This window comes from Centropristis striata, chromosome 10 (assembly GCF_030273125.1).
Source record: "Centropristis striata isolate RG_2023a ecotype Rhode Island chromosome 10, C.striata_1.0, whole genome shotgun sequence".
NCBI classification, from domain to species: domain Eukaryota; kingdom Metazoa; phylum Chordata; class Actinopteri; order Perciformes; family Serranidae; genus Centropristis; species Centropristis striata.
The window spans coordinates 12,772,652-12,794,769 of record NC_081526.1 but is presented as its reverse complement, the minus strand read 5'-3'; the positions used below and the strand labels follow the sequence as shown (position 1 = coordinate 12,794,769).

Sequence of the window (22,118 nt, the reverse complement as noted above, 5' to 3'; positions counted from 1 at the left end):
CAAGATGTCGCCAAAAGTGTGTTTGTGTCCTACCGAGACAACATTTGAGGAGTGTTACTCACGAAGAGCAGCGAGGATAGCCTAAACACCCTTAACCACCTTCATGTGTGTGTGTGTGTGTGTGTGTGAGTGAGTGTGCTCTCTCCCTCTCCCTCTCTCTCTGCCTTCCTGTGTGTGTATGTGTCTCTCTGTGTGTTTGTGTGTGTGTGCATATAGGTAATAAGCTGCTCCGCCACTGCGCAACGATGGAGCTATCGCAACGATGGAGATGACGCAAACCGACCCAGCTCTCCGAAAAAGTGTTTCAAGACGAACATGGCGGCAACTTAACCGCGGTCCAAGATGACAATGGCCAACGGGAGAAAGGATTCTAGGCTTTCCGCGCAGGTACCGGACAGTGTGCATGCATCGAACGGGCTCGTCGCTCTCCTTTAAGTGAATCTGCAAAGCGAACGGCGGCAGACGCGCAGCATCAGCACCGAGAGGCTCGCAACAGCTGGTCTCCCTGCGCCCCCGACGAGAGAACAAACCCGGGGAGGGACGGTAGGGAGAGGGGGGCATGCGGTCAAAGAGGACGCCGTTTCCCCCCGGAGAGCCATGGAGAACCGGGATGCGGCAGCGCGAAGCTTAATCTGTGCGGGCGCGCTAATTGGATCGGAATAGCACCGATAGCTGCGGGCGCGATAGAGGAGCGCCCTGGACCGGCGGAGGCACGGCACCCCACCGAGGAGAACCAACCGGAGTCCGTCTCCCCCCAAGTCAATGAGTATTGTGGCAGAGCAGCCCCCGCGGTGGAGTCGGCCAGGGCAGCACTTTCCTAAAATATGACCAGGGGTGCTTGGATGCGTCGGCAGCATGATGAGGGCTTAAAATACTGGTTTGCACCCCGAGAGAACGAGAAGCCATTTACCGAGTCGGAGCGGGCCCAGAGATGGCGACTGTCGCTGGCCTCTCTGCTGTTCATCACCGTCCTGCTCTCTGATCACTTGTGGTTCTGCGCCGAGGCGAAACTGACGCGAACCCGAGACAAGCGGTCGGACGAGGGGCTTGCAATTACGGACATGGGCGAGTACCCAAACTCCCTACACCGACACCATATCCCAACATCACCTGACCCCAACCGTCTCGCCAGAGAGCAAGATGTTATTTTTCTAGGGAATTCTACCAAACCTCTGTGGCGAATGGACACCTGTCATCCAGACAGCCTGTCCAAAGACTGCTTTACTTTCACGGACGCGAGGACCGTGTGCCTGGGCCTCTCCGATGGAGGGGAAAAGGGGACACAGTTGGCGTACGTGAATCTGAGCGATTTGTACCTTTCTTTTTGTAATTCCTACTCACTTTTGGATTTGTTTTACGGGTTTACGAGTCCGGACGATTTGAATTGCACCCTGGATATGGCCATGGGGGTGGAGGGATGCAGCAAGTGTATCCGGGCTTATCAGCTTCTTGACCAGCAGGCGGAGGAGAAGTACCAGGAGTTTGAACTGCTGGTTCAGAAATACGAGACGGATGCATACTCGGTTAGGACGTGCATGGAGGAATGCAAGGTAGGACTAACGAGGCGCGCGCACAAACACGGACACACGCACGAGTGCATGTAAGGGGGTGGGTTCACAGTCGTCATGACAACCATTGGGCATATCTGTCAGTATATTGGTATTTATTTTTTTAAGAGATCAGGCTACCAGTGCTTTTACTTCATCAGTTGGCCTGTCAGGGTTTGCACAAACACACAGTTGGACACATGACAATGACACAAGGAACTAGAGGACAGGTTAACCTCTCTCCTTCTCTTTCTTTTTCCTTTTCCTTCCTAGCTTAATCTTTCTGACATGGACTACTTTGTGAACTGTGACTGTGGAAGTGATGTTTGACATTTGGAGCGAGGGCCAGGCATGCTCTCCGAGATGAGGGCAGAGAGGGCTGTTGAGTGGTGCTCATTTCAATATTGTTAATAGCACGCGAGTGATTTCTGCACCTAATCCAGGCTTTGTATTGTCCCCAGTTTGCTTGTTGTTTCAATAACATGGCAGCCTTACACAGCACTTACCTCAGGCTGTGGAGTACATGTTTTGCATGTCAACAGGATAGCATACCTCATACCTCATATCATCTACACATGCAGACACACATTGTCTTGTGGTTTCTTCAGGCATCGAGGTCCACTCGGCTGTGTTTGGACAAAGAAAATGTACCTGTAAATAGTAACATGGTGGGGGGACTTTGGTTGAATTACTCTTCAATCTGTTTCATTTGTTGTGCGCTGGACTGTTACAGAGGCTCCCGGACAGCTGTGGTCTTGCAGGAGGACATGCAAGTTGAGTTTCTTTTGCTGTGTATCAATATATCATATAAATCATTTATTTTAATTAGTCTGGCAGTGAAGTATGGTTATATAGTTGACTTTACTGGCACAAAGACCAACCATATGTCTGCTACACTGCACCTCTCTCCCCTCTACTGATTAGCTAAATCAGAAAGATTCATGAGTTCCTGTTTGGCTGAACACCTGAACGATGGAAAATATGCAGCGTGGAGGTTGTTTCATTGACAATGTTGAGAATATGAAAAGTATGAACAATGTTTAATGCTACTAGGCATGTGGGAGTGTGGCCTGACAAGGACAATAGAGATGTATAATGTTAGTCTGGCTTGTACTGCCTCTGATATTAACACAGTAAAGACATTATTATGCAGTACAACTTTGCAGAATAACTTTTCATCTGTTCTGTAGCTATATTTTATGTTTGATGCACCATAGCATTACCAATTTTCTTATCCTCAACAATAAAGTTTCAAAAAATAATAGTGACAGTTATTATAAAAGCTGCAGCATCACAGCAGCACTATAACACAAGTCAGGGAATGAACTTTGGAAAGCAGAAAAACCTTCCCTCATAATGATCCTGCAACCCAAACCCATTTCTACAAGATGGAAGTTGTACAAGGGCAGATGGTCAGGGTGCTGGGCTGCGAGTGCTGATAATCCGTGTGTGTGTGTGTGTGTATGTGTGTGTGTGTGTGTGTGTGTGTGTGTGTGAGGAAGGCCAGTTAGAGGGAGGAAATACTGAGGATAAACCTTCACAATGCTGTTTATACACTGTTGTGAGTCATATCTTATGTCAGACAATGTTGTACATGCATATATGTACATACTGCAGAATGAATCTGTTTCCTCTGACATCTTATAGCTGCTACATTCTTATACCAGCTAATGACTAGTGTGCATTTGCACTCCTACTCTTTGCTAATGTAATCAGACTGAGGCAGGGCTACAGCAGCCTTTTAGCCCCTTTAGCCCAATCTGAATTGCTAATCTGCTCCAGTGTTCGTGTGACCTTTGTGAAAGCACAGCACCCCAGGCCTGCATCACAAACCACCACTCCTTGAAGAAGAATCACTATAGTGGACAATAAAAATACATTAGATAGCTGGAAACAATACTAACTGCTGTTCACTCTTATCTCTCTTATTCCTCTCATCTCAGACCTCTCCACTTCTTCATCCAATTTTAAACAACTTCTCAAGGCTTCTTTTCAAATGGTTTAAATTAAGCTCCAAGGCGTTTGTTTATGCTCTAGATGAGTATTGCACAAGTTGCACACAATATAAGACATAACTAGTTGTCTAATCTTCATGGACAGATGTAAACTGTGGGTGCCATTATCATTCAAACCAGCTAGCTTTCATCAGCCTGGTGTATGCCACTGGGCCTTCCCTGTTTACTGTCAGATGTGCTACCAGAGTTTACTAGCAATGGTTACTTGTGCAGCTACAGCCTCATACAGCTTATATCTTTGTCACAGAGCTCTATTGTTGCCTTTATAACTACTAAAAACACATCACATCGTTGCACTGGGCGATATTTTTCTTAATTTCCATGAAAACAGCAACAGCAGTTTATTTAGAGTCAATCCACGCACCCCGTCCTGCTGCCGTAAATACTCATTAGTGCTCCGAATTGTTTTAATCCATGACTGGAAACAGTCCCCAGCAAATGCACTGTTTACTTCTGTTCAAGTAGGATTTGATAGAAGATGCACAGCTGTTTTAAAAAATGTATATTTGTTAGCGGTTTTTAAAAATGAACATCTTCAGAGGGAACAAATGCATTCGCGGCTGAGTTTCACAGAAAGGGTAGAGATTTCAGTATCAAAAGCTGCCTTTGACTGGGGCAGGTGGCTCATAGAATCCACTTCCTGTGAGTGCAAATCCCGCCACCTTTGCTTAATTATCACTCTCATCACAACCACTTATTCTAACTTACTGTAAACCTAAACAAGATAGTTTAATAGGCCCCTTTTTCACTGAAGACGTGTTGACATGCCACAGTAGGAAGAGCACAGGTGTAAATAAATACATTCCATTTAGCCGCTTCAGTTTCAGGGTTCTGGTAATGTGCATGCTGGCTCACTGGCACTCTGGAATAAAACAGAGCCATTATAATGTTATTAGTGACACCTGTGCCTTCCCTGTTATGACGAGTCAAAATGTCTGCTGTGAAAAAGGCATATTGTGCAGATAATGGGAGCAGTATCTGGCCTGGTGGTACCTGGTGCTCCCAGAGAAACTAATTTCCTGGGCAGCATTACTGAAACGTTTTATCTTAAGTCTTAAGATAGAAAGAGTCTAAGAAAGGATTCCCCCCCCCCCAATTTGGTACACCAGAAGTGAATCCGAAATAACTAAATATCCGATCTAACTGTATCTAATCATCCTATCTTATCTCAGGTTAGGAAATCCTAAATCGATCCAACAATGGTTAGCAACTTTCATGTCAGTTACCAAGCAATAGATGCTGCTTTCTCATCTCAATTACACTAGCAGGCATTCAACATCCGTGGTAAAATGCCACTTTGATTGTTTATTGCTTTTGTCACCTTGGTTAAATCGTATGGGACAAGATATGTTTGCTATGTAAGCCACTTCTCTTTGTCTGTTATTTTTTCATTTTCAAAGTGCATTTGTTGCACCACAACTGGGATATCCAGGTTGGTCTTTCAAAGCTGGTCACAATGCTGGACTATCTGCAGGATGGTGACAAGGTGGTCACCTGTATCTACTAATGAGCATTTCCTTGTTAAACTGCAACACAGTGTTCAGTTTTGCTTGATACCATTTGTTTGGTTGTGTGAATCCAGTGGTGGAAAGGGAGTAGTAAAGTATGTACATTTACTCAAGTACTGTACTTAAGTACAATTTTGAGGTTCTTGTACTTTACTTGAGTATTTCTATTTTATGTTACTTTATACTTCTACTCCACTACATTTTGAGGCAAATGTTGTAGGTTTTACCCCACTACATTTAGCTGACATCTTTAGTTACTTTTCAGGTCGAAATTTAACATAAAAAACATTATTAATTAAAGGTGATTAGACATTTTTATACAGTAACAGTATATTAGACAGAGAAGACCCTTGTCTTTATAAAATTAAAGCACTCACATAAATACATCAATACAAATAATCTAATAATATATTTGAATATATAAAACTATCTAAGTGGGTTCATTCGGGATAATGAGTACTTTTACTTTTGATACTTTAAGTACATTTTGGTGCTGATACTTTTGTATATTTACTTCAGTAAGTTTTGAATGCAGGACTTTTACTTGTAGTGGAGTAATTTCACAGTTTGGTATTAGTACTTTTACTTAAGTAGGGGATCTGAATACTTTTTCCACCACTGTGTGAATCCATGACAGTGCAGCCATATGGACTAAATAACTTGGCTAAAACAACCTGGTGAAGAAGTAAAAGAACAGCTTAAAAGGTTACCGGTACTGTTGCTAGACTGGAAAAATTATCAATAGGGTGGCTGATTTAACACATTTTTTTGGTTTCTATTGTGCACTGATTTGCACAGATATGACTATGGAAAGGTACTCAGAAGACAAAAATGATGCACTGTGTGCCCAATATATTACATTTTCAACTACATCACTATCTTTGAAGAAGTACTCCCACACCTTAGTTTTCATTTACTGTTGTTTTTCATCCACCTGTAGGTGATAGAAGAAAAACAGTTTATTTGTGAAGCACTCTGCTGGGCAAATAAACAACAGTTAAACAGTTTCTGCATTATATATTCTGGAAAAAAAAGTTTTCATATTAGTGCATAACTCCGATCAATATATCGGTCTTGCTCAAATTAGCTTGTGTCACCGTCTTAAGTTAGGAATAACCGTCCACACAGGCGTGCTGGTACGCAGCATTAAAGAAAGTTCACATTATTGTGAACAAAGAAGGTGGAAAAGCTGATTTTCTCATGTATGAAGATCACTTTATGTGGCAGAAAATGCATGTACGTTTGTTATTCTATATTGCTCTGTGTTCTTTGCTCTCTTCATTCTCTCCTACACTTTTGATCTCTGCATGTACCTGTTTATATCACACGTGTGGTCACACACACACACACACACACACACACACACACACACACACACACACACACACACACACACACACACACACACACACACACACAAGAGCCCCATGTGCAGTGTTTCCTGCAGGTCCAGACCTGACTGTCCCTTCCGGTGTAATTTAATTTGCACTCCCATAATTCTCTGCTTCTCTGGTGGCTGTGTCTCCAGGGCTCTGTCTCAACATGTTGATCTCCTTTCTCCCTCTATCTGTCATTGTCTCTCGCTTACTTTCACATCCTCTCCCTCTTTGTCTTTCTCCCATCTGTGTCAGAGCTCTGAGGAACCAACATTACGCATGCACATGTGTCCAGTATCTGTCTCTGCATCACCTCCACCCCTCTCTCCCTCCTCCTCCTCACAGACTTACTTCCCATCAGGGGCCTTAGTTTCTCTCTCCCTCTCCCTTCCTAGAAATATGTGGGTGTTGAGCTCTCTTTTCCTGCTGGAGTGATAGATACTGATCTAGGTTAAGGTCCTTTCCTTCCCTTGAATTACAGGCCTGTCCACACAAATCCCACTGTGTGCTCCCTCACACAGCCTCTGCTTATTCAATCACCTTTTCTCCTCTATCACTTTCTTTTTCTACAAGACTATTCACTTTAGCTGCTATTCAATTTAACTGTTTATGTCTTAACTTCACAGCGGCAATAGGATGATTGTTTTTTCCATTAAATAAAAACAGGATGCCAAAATTTCAGCTGGAGTGTATGTCAAAGCAAAATTATCAAAAGATAAGATAAAATTTTACTGATCCCCAGGAGGGAAATTTTGCATTGCAGCACCAACAACAAACAGACCAGAAGTAGTAAAACATGCTAGAGGATCTGTGAGGCTGTACTGAAGCACAGAGGTGCTTTCAAATACATTTAAATGTAAGCAACAACAGTGCGGACATGTTGAGATTTAGGCATAAGTTTTACTTTGGTGTTAGTTTAGTGTTTTAGCATGCTAACTTTGCTAATTAGCACTTAACACAAATTGTGGCTGAGGCTGATGGGGATGTCAGTGCTTTGCAGGTATTTGGTTATAATTCTTAATAAAGAATTGACCTGATGATGGTCTTAGATGAAATATTATGTGTGACGACCCCTCCCACTCTGCCTACCTGTTTACCTCTGCTTTTGTTGCAGGTACTGGGAGTGGTTAGGAGGGTAGAGTGGGAGGGTCGTGATTATACCTGCCCATGTGGGCTGGGCTCTTCAGAGGGCATAAAGGAGGGCCTTCTGCACAGCTTCACTCTCATGACTGACATGACTGACTCCTTTCTTACCTACACACCCTGCTCATTTGTGAGTAAGTTAATTAAACAATGTTAAATAAAATTTGTTTTTTTTTTCATGCTCTATCTGTGTGTGACCTCCCTCCTTGTTGCCACCTTAGAGCCAGGTGGTAACATATGGAATTGCAAAAGTGATTACAATTCATCCTGAGGGGAACATGAATGTGCATCAAATGTCATAGCATTTTATTCAGGAGTTGAGAATGAAAGTAATGAGATTTAAAGTGTTTGTAGCAGTTCTAGGTATCTCATTTGTATCGTCCTCTTCAGCAGATGGAGATTCAACAACTTTTTAAATTCTTTTTTTCTAGAATATGGATATACCCGTCTTGCATCCCAGCAGGAAAAGTGATCTAGCCCTTGCTGCCGAACTTCTTGTTCTATTGTTCTATTGTCGGATGAACACTAATTGTGGCATCCAGCTTAAAAGAACTAGTGATGTCATGGTTTTTTCTTAAGCAGACCTTGCAAAAGTAACTAAGGGGGCGAGACTTTGGATCAGTCGACTGCAGGTGTTTTAATTTTTCTGAGTCCTTTAAGGACCCTTTATCGAAAGTTACAGATTGTGAGATATGAGTGAAAGAACTGTGTGGTGAGACTGTTTTTGTCAGTGTATCCAAAAAAAAGATTGGCAGAGTCCTTGTCTACAGACCACAAATGTCTGTACAAAATGTTATGGCAAACTTCCCAATATTTGTTGAGGAAATTAACCAATTAGTGGAGATACAAAGAAATTGATTACATTTGTACAGCAAAAATGAATTCTCTGGTGCCAGCTTTTTAAACAATTTCTTTACCTTTCTTTACTCCTTCATTACAGTAAATTAAATATGTTTGAATGGTAAAAAAAAACAAACCCAATTTGAGATATTTGAGGATGTCATTTTGAGCTTTGGGAATCACTGATCAACAGCTTCTCGCTTTGGATAAAAGTGTCTGCTAAATGACTAAATGTAAAATGTAAATGTAAATCTTCTGACATTTTAGAGACCGGACAACTTATCAGTTAATCGGTGGGAAATAATAGTTATTTGAGACTGAGATGGCTATCTTAAGAGCCCCACAGGTAGCATAGCCCAAATACAGTATATGTATATAAATCACAACTATATATAGCACATTACTCAGGACACTAATATTTCAGCTTAAAGTGACAAGGTACATGAAACATATTCAGTTTTATATCTGTATCTGTAGTATCTGTGTTCTAAGTTTGGGATCTGAACACATTCAGATGTAGAAGCACCATAAGAAAACATACTGACTCAGCATATGTTTCTGTTTAAGCATTTTGCCCTAATACAAACGGCTGTTGTGCTAAACTGCACATTTGTAAAACCGGACAGCTTTTTTAATGTAAATTAAATGAAAGCAGGCTTTGACACGGCACATAATGTACAGATTGTTCTGCTATCAACACAGACAGCATGGCCCTACTGCAAGTCCTGCACTTTCCTCTCTCTCTCTCAAATTCAATTAGGGCTCTGTTGCTTCTCTATGCAGCTCAAATAGATCCAGGGAAACTCCCCTTCATATGAGCTGCCAGTGTTTGTTTCTCCCCAGGCAGGAGATAAGGGAATGCGTCTGTTCGAGAAGAACACAGCAGCACTCCCATGGAAACGCCTCCTCGTCGTCTTCTATTCCCCGTCTACGCAGCACAATGAGAGCGTACAGCTCCCTTCTTTCTCTGCCTTGGGCCTCAGCTCCAATCAACACATCCACACCCATTTCCTTCTCTCCATATATTTTCCTGCAGGCAACTACTCTGCAAAAAGTTCTGTCCCTCATTCAGTTAATATATGGAGGAGTACTGTCCTGTTTGCCTGATGCGTGGGTACATTTTAGGTCAGCTGGAAAAAGTCAAAGAAAACAGAATGTGCTTATCGGCGCATGTGTGTGACTGTGTGAGAGAACTGGCTGTATGTATCCAGCCATAGATCGGCTCCAACTACTAATGACATTAGAGTTACAATGAGCCCTTTTAATGCATCCATTTCAATCAGATGTATAGCATAAACAAATTATGAATTTTACAAATGCACACTTGCTTTCCATCCCTTTTCTCCTCTTGTCTCACTGGTATGCTGAGTTGAATGATTTGATGAGTGGGTGATGTGTTATGTTTGATTTTCTGTGACAAAGTGAAGAGAGAGAAGGGGCTGGAGAGAGCAGAAATGGCTGCTATTGAAAACTGACTCCACACAAACTGCATTTAACTCTCATGCATTTATTTGTATAAGCTCATGATGATTTTAGGTGTTTAACTGCCCAGATGTATAGAAAATAATCAGCATCTTCAGGAAGAAAATGGCATGCATCCGTGCAACAGATTTTGCTCTCGTGTCCAGGATACGGCTCATATCTTCAGTTTTATTCAGTGTCAGTTGGTGGCAAACAAAAGGAAAATGGTAATTGGATTAAAAATATTAATAATAATAATGTGAAGAGACTGATTTTAAAACAGAAACCATCTGAGATACACGCTGTCATGACAGCCAAGCATTGATTCCCATTTCTGGTCTTTGTGTTGAGATGCACATGTTAATTCAGTTCTTGAACATGAGCATGCCATTGATCTGGAGAGTGAATTGTTTGTATGAAAGGAAGAGAAATATGCTTTTAAGTGGGGTGAGTCATTGATAAAAATGCAATTATTCCAATCAGAACTTCATTGAAGGCATTTATAAAGCAGAGAGTGCAAGGATGTGCTGTTTAGGCAACATGTTTTTAGATCCATGTCAGTGTGCTGTGTGTGATGTGGATTTTCATATTGGATGAAAAAATGGAAAAGCTGAGTTTATTTCTAGGTTAAGGCATCTTAATTATGAATGTACTTGAAATATATATATATATATACACACACATACTAGCACAGCACACACAAATCTCTGACCAAGCTGACCGCAGTTACAGGTGCACTGACACTGACTGTTTGAGCAAAAGCTGGATACATAAGCCTGAAAATGTTTTTGGTTTAGGAATCAGGATCTGATAAATGTGTATGTTGCTTCCTATACTGTTGAAGCTGCTGGAAACTGCCCAGGTTGACTGTAGCTTTTTGTCACCTCCCCCGGCTGCAGCCACAAGGCGAGAAGGGATTCATCTTAAACAAGGCTATTCTATCAAATCTCCAACCACTTTCTGCTTACATACACACATGGAAGCTTATTTTGTTCCCCTGAGCTTGACTTCTGGGGCAGCACTTCCTCTCATGCTGTTAACACATCCCATGTCCTCTCCATCTGCCCTGAAAATCTCAATTGTGACCCAAAAGGGATAGTCTGGAGAAGGGGTTGCATAAGGTACTGTCAGTATCCATAGTCAGTGTATTACTTATTGATTATGGTTGGATTCCCACAAATTTACAAAGAAGGCACTAGTACCAATACAAGAGCTGAGATTTCTGTGGATGAGAGCAGCATCTTAAACAATCAATATCAGTTTAAGAATGCTATGTTTAACACATGAGGGACTGAGGCTGTTCTATGTTTTCTTCAAAACACCAGACTCCATTGACAAAAACAGTGATTTTATCTTGCAGAACACAGGAGTTACTGGTCTACCACTGCCTTAGTCCTTTTGTTTCTTTGTATCATTGTGTGACTTAGGTGACTCTGAACTAACCCTTAACACACCTAAAAAAATTACCAAAATAAGTTTACCTGTTGCCCCCATCCACAGCAGTGCATTGCTAAGCTATTGTGTTAGTTCTCCTGCCTTCTTCTCCAACTGCCTTCTACTGTAGGTAAAACACTGACTATGGACCTTATACAGTCCTGCTTGGTGATCTATCCCTTTAAGCTTCTTGAAGCTAAACCTGTAAGCATTTGATAGGTGACGTGAAATTTGAATTTAGTTTTTATGTATTTTCACAGAAAATACTGGTCATCACAGTTCACAAATAACATACTGACTGGGGGTAAGTGGGAAAAATTCTCCAGATGTGAGCTGAAGTCAGACCCCATTGATACATGCATCTCTGGCATATTAGATAGCTATACATGCAGTCAAAAATAATATAAATACATATGAATAATATATATATCTCACCAGATATTGAAAAAGCAATCTATATGCCAATTTCTCCAAGAAGCAAACTTATTATCTACATCAGAAAGCTGCATGTTGTCACTAGCTACTTACAGGGCATATCCTGTGTGATAATGGCTGCTGAAGTGACACTGACATTACACTGAAATTACCCATAATTGTTCCTGTCACATTAAAAGGAACAGGAAGACAGTGATGTCAACACAACAGGTCACACAAAAGACATAACATGCTGTTGTGGCGTTTATCTGATGCCTGATCAGTCTTACCACTGAATAATCTGTGTGGGTGAAAGAGCATTGATCTGTTAGCGGTAGAGTGAGAGCATGTAATGATGAGCAAAGCTTTCACCTTGCTAGTCCATCCAAGTGAGTCATCCATGTGTTTGTGCTAGTTTATGGATAGTTGTTAGCTACCTTGGCTAGCTGAGCTGCAGGCTAGTTACAGCAGCTTCAGATGTGTAACAGCTGCCCTCCAGAGCAAAGTAGTGCATGCAGGGTTTGCTTGTAGCAGTGGAAAAACCTGGGATTGCAGGAGACACATATAGTTCTCTATGTGTTGAAAAAAAGTTTGTTAAATTGCATCTGGGTTTCACCTGCATACAAGACACTTGAAATGGGAACAAAAACAACAAGATCAAAGAAACTGACACCAGCAAAAGTGAAGTGTGCTGAGAAAGCTACAGTCTGAGCATCACTGGCAGAGAGACAAAAAACAGTCACAGTTCCCAGACTCTGGTGACATTCTCACATCACTGAGTCATCATTATCATCAGCCGCTCACAGCATGTCCTGATTTTGGGAGAGCAGAGCACAGGAGCAAGGGGAAGAAAGACGCATGAACACGCAGTTTCATGTTAAACTCACACATCCTGTATATACACGGCATGAGCAGCCACGTACTGTAGACTAACCAGCAACACCACACACATGGGAGACGGGCTGACAGTGATCAGGTGACAGAAGCAAACCGAAGAGGAGGTAGAGAGGGAGGGAGACTGACAAATCAATGGTTAGATTAGAGGGAATACCCAGTGATGTGTGCAGCATGATGGGCTCATGTCAGATCCCCTGACATGCTGTATTTTCTCTGGGTTTTGTACAAACAATTCATTTGAGCACCTGGTCCTACCTAATCCTTTCAATTTTAATCAGGCTAGTGTTTCTGTCAATGGATGAGTGTGTGTGTATTTGTTGAGTGATGGAGGCGCATGTTTGCATGCTTGAGTGCATGGCATAGTGGGATGTTGTAGTCGTTTCCATCAGCTATTTGTCAGTTCCTGTGAAGAGTGAACGTAATCTGAAAGGAACAATTTGACAATTTGTGAATTTCACTTATTCTTATTACCATTTTCATAGGTCTGATAAATATGAAGTTTCAGACAGGAGATGGTAAGCGTAGCTTAGCTTAGCAAACAGACTGAAAGCAAACAGTTGTAGTTTTTATTCATTTTTAAAAAATGTATGCTTAGATTTTTGCACTAGTTGAACACACATGAGGTGTTCAAGCTTTAGAGGTAGTGAATTCACTTTGTAACCTCTGGACCTAGCCAGGTTACACGGTGGTGTGGTGGTTAGCTCTCTCGCCTCACAGCAAGAGGGTCGCAGGTTCACCTCCTGCCTGCGGCTCTTCTGTGTGGAGTTTGCATGTTGTTAGCGTGGGTTCTCACTGGGTACTCTGGCTTCCTCCCACAGTCCAAAAACACCCAATGAATGAATGGACTTAGCCAGGTTGGCTGCTTTCCCTAGCTATGCTAGGCTAACTAGCCGCTACAACTAGCTTCTTATTTACTATGACCATAGACTGTATAAAAGAAGTGGCTTTAGCTAACATGACATCACCCACTGGTTTGCAGACTACCATTCTGAAGCCTCCAAATTGACATTTTGACTGTGCCATCTTGGTGTTTTCTTATCATATTTCGATCAGAGGTTGCATCTAGGGAGGAGGCCGCTGAGTTACCAGCTATTTTATATAAATGGCACCATAATTTATAAAATCATGCTGTATTGAAGAAGACTTGAAACCATAAACTCATTTGAAAAAATGTTTACTGAGGTCATATTTCTCATTGACTTTCATACATCTGGACTTCAGAGGTTGCACCAGTTTTGTTTCACTTCTCATCTACCTCTCTGCAAGAAAGAAAATAAAGGTATTTCTCAATATTGCAATCTATTTCTTCTAAGCTTAATGTTATGAAACTAAAAACCCTGAACTTTTTCATTTTATAGCTGCAACTAACAATCATTTTGGTGCCAGAGTTATCTGCTGATTATTTTTGATTAACCAATTAATTATTTTGTCCATAAAATGTCAAAAAAAAAAAAAAAAGTCCATTATAATTACTATGAGCCCAGGGTGACATATGTAAATTGATTGTTTTATGCTATCATAAATCAAAGCCTAAAGATATTCAATTAAACATCATAAATGATAAAGGAGAGCAGCAAATCATCATCATGTGGTGGAGCTGGAAGCAGACAACATTTTGGATTGTTGCTTCAAAAATAATCGAGACAGCAAGGAAACCAGCGGCAATGGCTTTCGCAAAACTGTCAAAAAGTCAGTCGGAGATTTACTCTTGGCTGGCAGCCTCTTGCTCGGTCACTTTTTCATTTGGGCCAATGGTAGGGGAATGTTCGGCTGAAAAACAGATGCAAGACAATAAAAATCGGCCACTTCCATCACTGAATGTCGTCTTATATACTGAAAGGCTGATTGCTGTCAACAAGGCTAATGTCTGCCGATACTGATGTTTGAATATGTTGGTGCATTCAGGAAAAAAAGCACAGTGATTTGTTGAGGCACAAGTTCTTGTTTATGGATTCTAATGAGTCTGAAAAGTGTGACTTTGCTTTGATGCTCAAAATGTTTTCAGTCGTGATGGATATTTTTATCCCGGTCTGGTAAAAATAGAAATCAAGACAACAATATTGCATTGTTTCATGGCTGTTTCCAGGGCAGCATGATGGGAGGTTGCTCTCAGGGTACCCATGTGTGATACAGACTTAAAAAAAAAACATATTTCTCTGTGTGTAATCTCTCGTGTTTCTACTAAAAAGTGTTTTCCAGGTGCGGTGGAAAAACTTCTAAAATAGCATTTAGGCAATATACACTAAACGCCTCCATTCAAACTGATGCAAATGAGTTTGTGTTGTCCTCCTCACAGCCCTCATTATCAAGCCAAAGAGGCTGATTATTCACATCATTATTCCATTGGCACCTAGCAACCACCTCACCAGCAAGGAGCATTTCCCAGTGCATGATAAAGGCTTAAAGTGTGTGAGACCTGCAGTTTGGTGGTCCGATTTTATGAGTGGGCTAAAACTAAGCAAGTAGTATCCTCGCCCCTGCACCTCCTCCAGTCTGACACAGTAATTTGATTGTGGATGGAGCGGGGAAGGGCAGGGAGAGAGGTTATTGATGGGTACAGATAGAACGTGGAAAAAGGACAAAGCAAGACAGAAGAGGAATGGAGGGGAGCTTGACCTGATGATGAGGGTCTTATCGGCACCTCTTCGTAATGGTTTTTCGCCTGCCATGTGTGTGTATGTGTGTGTGAAGTGGATGGATGGTGGAGGGGTTAGTGGGGTTTTCAACCTGCTGAAGTTTCCCTCTTTTGTCAATTTGTCATCAGGCCCCCTCCACCATTTGTTAACTGCAGCTGTTTGACTCTTTCTTCATCTGTTTACTCCATCTTTCCCACTTTTATGCTTCATTCTTCTTTTTAAAAATATTTTTTCTTCCATGTTTTCTCACATGGGAACTACCTGTATGGCATGTATAGCGCTTTGGTCCTGTCCTGCTTTGTCTCTTTTGTTGCAGTTTTGCTTTACAGTGGCATCGACAGCCCCCGACTGATTCTCTGTAAATTATTCATCTGTCATTGACTTTTCAAAAGCACTGAGGAGGAACTGGAGCAGTTCTATCCCTCGCTCCCAAAACCCTGTGACACTTTTCTGTACTGGACTTTTTATGTAAGCAAACATACAATCACAAAGGCATGTGCATGGCTTACATACACATATAAAAACATGCAAACACAAACCAATTATACATGCATAGGACATTTCCAGGTCCTTGAGAATCTTTTATGGAAGCAGATGTTTTTAGCATAGACTGTATAAAAAGAATAGATGTAACCAATGTGACATCACCAATTGGTTTGGATTTGGATTGTACATTTTGGCTGCAACAATCAGATTTACAGCTGTGATAAAGCAAATGAGAAGTAGGGTCATTTCCCTATTGGCTTTTATACAAATTGACTTATTTTGCAACTATTAGAGTCGCTCCCTGTACACCATTAGAAAGAATACAGGCACTTCCGCATTGGTTTCACTTAACAGGCCTGGAGGTTTCCATGGTCTTTATCTTTCTGTTGTTGTGTTTTTAAAAAAATCTCTCTCTTAACCTCTTTCCAGCAAATTTCAACAAATACGACCAGAGCACAACAGTAAATAAAACCATCATCATGTCTCGTAGCATACAAACACTACATCCGAAGCAGGGTGGACACTTTGTACTTTGCTTGATCATTGTAAAACTATCATGGAAACAGAAAGACACATGCTAAAACACAATTTAATTTTCTGCTTGGGACCATTTGATTACAAATGGCCATTTACATGTTCTTGATGTGTCAAAATTCATGTTCCACACACCAAATTCTCATCTGTGTTTTAGTAGCACATGCCCATGTGGCCAGCATCCTACACACACTGAGACAGCAGTCATTGAGGACTTAGACAGTAGGGATGAGCTTTACATAAAATTAAGCTTTTTATGATGTCCAGACTGCCACTGTATGTGTGTGTTTGTGTGGCTCTAACCTGGAGGGCATGAATGTGTTTTGGTGTAGATATCATTCCCCCACTGTAATCCTACACAGACTCTCTTCCATTCCTCTTTCCATTTTTATCGAGGTGGTTAAACGTCACACAATTGCTGCCCCTGTTCGTCACCTCCTCCTCCTATCCCTATCTTGCTTTATGTAGCCCTAATCCTCCTGTGCAGGCTCTTAGCTGGATAAAGCTGTCTCCCATCCTTTTTTCTTTATGGCAGGATTTGGCAACACTACCCCTTCATATCCCCCTTTTAGCACTCTTATGGCATCTTCCAGCGTTACAGGGTTGTGCGCTTTTGAGAGTCTAAGATTCAGTTGCACAACCAAGGGAAATCCCCAAAGGTCCAACTAACCACAATTTGAAAAAGTTAAATATAATAGAGAATGCTGCATTTGCATAATCATTTCAAGCGTTTAACAGAAATCGAAAAGGTCAGAGGAGGTCGTCTTAAGAATGGAGTATTGATTCTAAACTGTCTTTGTGACATGTTTTTGTTTTAACCAGCTGTCAAGTAAAGACCTTTCTTTACTTGACAGCTGGTTCAACAAGGTGTATACTTTTTTTGTTTGTTGTTATGGTAAAATTAATCGTCCAGAGCCCTAGTCAGTCCCAGATGGTTCCCATAGAAAAGAGAATTAGAGAAGTGGCTGTGTGCTGCTCTCAAGCCTGATTTCCACCGGGCGCGTTACTGCAGCGTCACGTCAGCATCGCGTATGGTGTTGCAAATAGGTAACACTCTAATCAATGAGAGCATTTCCACTGGGCGCGTAGCGTAACGTTACAGCAGCGTCACGTTACAGCAGCGTCTATACGCGAGCATTAGGTAGGACTTCTATTTCTACGTGAGACGCTGCCAAATCGCGTGAATCTCAACAGAGCAGATCGCACCAGACAGGAAGTCCGACTCAGAATCAGCGTAAAACACTTCCGCCCCTTTCAGAATAAAACACAATACGCAGTTCATGCAGCCTAAAACTACTTCACATCAACATTATGTTATGACCGGGGCACCAGATCAGCAATCAATCAATCAAAGGGTCTCAGAGGATCGGCGACACGATGACAAGAGACTGATTGTTGAAGTGGAACATCATACAATCATTTATGACATAACATATTGTTTTTATAAGGATAGATGGTCAGATCAACATATCTTTCACCTCAGAGAAGCAAAGTAAGTTGGTTTTTGTTGTTGTTCTTTACTTTATACACACAGTTTATCCATAGACTGTATAAATAGAGTTTAGAGTTTATCACGGGACCTTGCGGTCTCCCGTATGGTCAGGATTATCGCGTGATCTCGTGATCTCGCTTGTATACGGCCGGTTCGCTAAGCTGACGTGCTGCTGCTGTAACCAGCCGGTGTGAATTGACAGACGCAGCAAAAACGCTGTGGAGACGTGCTGCTGCTGTAACGCGTCCGGTGGAAATCCCCAGTTAGTAAACCAGATTACCTCAGTTTCTCTTAGAAAAATACAGATGGAAAACACCTTTGTGTTGCTTGTTGGAGATTGTTTTCCAATGAGTTGATTTATACTTTATTTGAGGTGTTTTAAAACAATATTTAAAAAGGACTTTCATGGTGAGGACTAAGTAGTCAATCTAGCTAACTTCCCCACCTTAGCTTTTCACAAAAGATAAGATAGCTTTCAGGATTCTCATTGAATCCAACTGAGTACTTATAATAAAAATTAAGTTAAAAACATTGCAATCAGTGCCTATATTTGTGGCATTAGTGGTGGTGGAGAACTTGGTGGAAATATTTTGCCTCAAGTGCACTGTCTACCAATTGGTCTCTGAGGTTATAATTAAACACAAGAGGACCTACTTTTCCCAATGGACACAGACTGTTTTTATGTGTATTTATATATAGATGCTTGTATGTTGTCAATTGGTGTTGTATGGAGACATACAACAACATACAGGTTGTGAATGTGTGTATACTTTAGTTTAGTTGGTGTTCTAAGTGGTCTTGAATAAACCAAAGTGTTTCTCAGCTACCACAGAACGTCTTCCCTAGGGTGTAACCTCACTGTCGGTCTTATCTGTTTTAGTAACAAGACAAAGTTGTCCAGGAAACTCTTAGTGGTGCCGTAGGAGTTAACAAAAACCCACCACAGTCTTGTTCTCTCAAATCTAACCACTGACACCAACATTAAAATGTGATTGTCCTCAATTTTATTTGGCAAAGAAATTTCTGAGCTTCTCATTTTTCCTCAGTGTCCTCTTGTCCTTGGTGTCAGTTAGTTGTGGTATGCATTGCAGTACTTGAGCATAATGTCCCGACTTTCCTACAGTATAATCTAGTGTGTGTTATTTCATCCCCGCAGTGCAGTGTCTTTGAATAGGACAGGATGAAAAGGAGATGTGAATTTGTCAGACAGATTTTCTGAATTCTCTAACATTCAGGATTTAATGATTTGTTTTTGTGTTAGTAGCAGTGTTGGTAGGATATGAGGGAAGGCATATTACTGTATACGTGACTGTGCTTGTGTGTGTGTGTGCGTGTGTGTGACGTGTGAGTGAGTAAGCGAAAAGGGAGAGCGAGAGAGAACGAGGGCGACTTTCACAAACTGACTTATTGATTTCCCATTTGAAAGCAGGGGTAAGGTTTCGGACGAGAGCGATTGGGAGATGGAGCCGTCAAGAGAAAGGAAGACATGAGGTGGAAATAAAAGACAAAAAGAGTGGGGTGTGGGTCTGGGATTGACAACAGAATAAAACTGATGATGCCTGGACACACATGTAGATAGAAAGGTGGACATGCAGGGGGGAGGGCTGGTGCTTGCGAGTAGAAGGGCTTGACCTCACACCCTCCTCGCCCATCTGAGATTGATGACTTCAGTCGAGGCACACAGATGCTGCTAGTGCAACTCTGGCATAGGAAATGATGGTGATTGATTGATAGGGGACGATGAGGGTCATATCCTGTACAGAGGACAGTAGGACTGTTACTGACAGAATTACTTCAGCTCTCTCATTCTCTCTTTCATCTCCTCCTCTGTCTTCATCAGTCCTCTATTCACCTCCCCCGACTGAAGCTAAAGATACATGTTTGCATCCCCACTAGTAGATCATCTATAGCAGAAATGGAAATAAACACTAGAGATAGTTAACCCTTGTCTACAGTACAGTACAGTATAGTACAGTATGGCAGAAATTTTCTGGGTTTTACCAAATCAGGATCATTGAGGTAGATTAGCTTTCTATGAGCTAATGGGCAGTCCGTGGCCTAGAGGTTAGGAATCGGGCTTGTAAGTGCCGGTTCGAATCCCGGTACTGACTCTAGGTCTAGGACTGAAGTACTGAAGCACTTAGCACTTTGTTCACTTGTGTGTAAAAAAGGATTTCCCAATTGTGGGATTAATAAAGTAATCTTCTTCTAACTTCACATACATTAACTATAACAAGAGCGTAATTGATACATTGCATGAGACATGCCACGGTCACAATGTAGGTTTATGCAACAAAACAATGTGGTAAGATTTAGGAAAATATCATACGTTTGTTCTGAACTGAACTTAAACTAAAGTTAAAACAAGTCAACGTTCACATGGTATACAAACAGCGGCCTCCTGGGTGGAAGTCCCATGCTTGACACATCCATCCAGCCCAACCCTTCACTGTGTGATTAAACCAAGTGGCAACCTCTGGGCACACAGTGAAACAAATGCGGAAGTGCCTTAAACCTGCATTCTTTCTAATGGCCAGCAGGGGGCGACTCTTCTGGTTGCAAAAACAAGTGTGTTTGTATGCAAGTCAATGGGAAAAGGACCCTACTTCTTGCTTGATTTATTACCTCAGTAAACATTCTCAAAACATGTTTATGGTCTCAATCTCTAGTTTCATGTTCTCTTCAATACAGCATGATTCTCATTTAACAAATTATGTTCCCATTTAGAGTAAAATAGAGAGTAAAGCAGGGTATACTTTAGGGCGGGGCTACTTATGATTGATGGGTGCTACCATACTGCACTGTTTTTATCTCAGAACCTTTTTTATTGACTTTATTGTACCATTTTATGGGTGCTTAGAAGTATCTTGTTCAGTGTTCGGTTGGAATAAAAGAAAATTTAAAGGAGTGGGCTGTATTTTAATAATGATGCCTCTTGCTTACCAAGCTGATGACATAACATCATTCTGGTAACAACCATAAACCAAGATGACAACAATAATAATCAGTTACCTGGGCATGCTTTAGTTTTTGTTAGAGCAGATAAAACAGTTTAATCCACTGCTTACAATTTTGCTTGTGTTTTTACTTTTGGAAAGGTAATTGTTGTTGTTTAACACACACACATTTCATGCTGTGGAATAACTGCTGTTGTGAACAGATACAGACCTGACAAACAGCACTGAGCTGCTGTGAGCCACTCACTATATTCTGGGTCCACGCAGAAAAGGCTTCCCTTGGCTATATAATTATAGCTTCTACATCTCTTAACCAAACCACTTCACCTGAGGGTGGCTCTGGCTATTTTTAAGAGACCAAAACTGACATGCTTAAGACTATAACTCATCCAGAAGTGCTTTAAAGTTGCTAAAAGTTACATTTTAATAAGATAAGAAGTATCATTAGCCTTCGCTTTCGGAGTTATTTCCTTTATCAAATCAACTATTCATGCAAAGTTTCAAATTGACTTCCAACCAATAAGTGCAGAACAGGACTAAATCCATTATTAAACATATGGAGTAAATTGGTAGCTTCTTAAGTCAACAGTTCCAGTTTACAGAAAAGACACACAGTCACACGTAGTAGCGTTATGTACGTTAGCCTAGCACTCTAGATTAATCATGTAGAGCAGAAATCTGTATTTATTTTGGATCTGTAATGTCTGGCCAACACCTGATCTGCTTAATGAGGTCAATATCTGTGTCCAAACGTTCCAATTGGTGCATCCCAGCTCTTTCCCACTGCCTGCCTGGATTTATCTGTCTTTATTTCTCTCTTTCTCTGTTTGTGTCTCTCGTTCTTGAAGCTGCATGAACAGCAGCACGCTGCAACAGTACAAAGGAGAAAAATCGCAGGTGGAGCTCATGATGCTTTTACAAGGGAAACTTCAACCCTATTTATGTTTGTTTGTCGACATGTGTGAGTGTGATATCTGGGCATGTGCGTGGTGTGTAATTTGTGTGTCTGTGCATGTGTGTGTGTATCATTGTGTTCCTGTGTGTTCTTGGGGCTCAGTGTAATCACAGCTCTAATCTGTCTGCCAGGAGTCTGTGTGTGGGTGACATTAAAGTTCTCATTAGCACTGTAACTCAGCACCAATGTCACTGTGAAGACACCAACGACACATCCACTGCAGCAAAATCTACCCACCACGTCTGCGTGTGTGTATGTCTTTGTGTGTGTGTGTGTGTGTGTGTGTGTGTGTGTGTGTGTGTGTGTGTGTGTGTGTGTGTGTGTGCGCGCGCGAGCGAGAGAGAGAGAGAGAGAGAGAGAGAGTAAAAGCTTCTTAAGTTAACAGTTGGAATGATTTCTTGCACCCTTTCTCCTCATTTTCTT

The 22,118-nt window shown here is 41.5% G+C and overlaps 1 protein-coding gene across 1 annotated transcript in view; it reads left to right on the top strand.

Moving 5' to 3' along the window:
• The first annotated feature begins 343 nt into the window (after positions 1-343).
• Positions 344-22,118, top strand: part of LOC131978959 (NALCN channel auxiliary factor 1) — a 92,113-nt gene continuing 70,338 nt past the window's right edge. Inside the window, exon 1 of the mRNA XM_059342809.1 lies at positions 344-1,550. Within this exon, the coding sequence (XP_059198792.1) occupies positions 825-1,550 (726 nt within the window). The 5' untranslated portion in view covers positions 344-824. The remainder of the gene's footprint in view (positions 1,551-22,118) is intronic.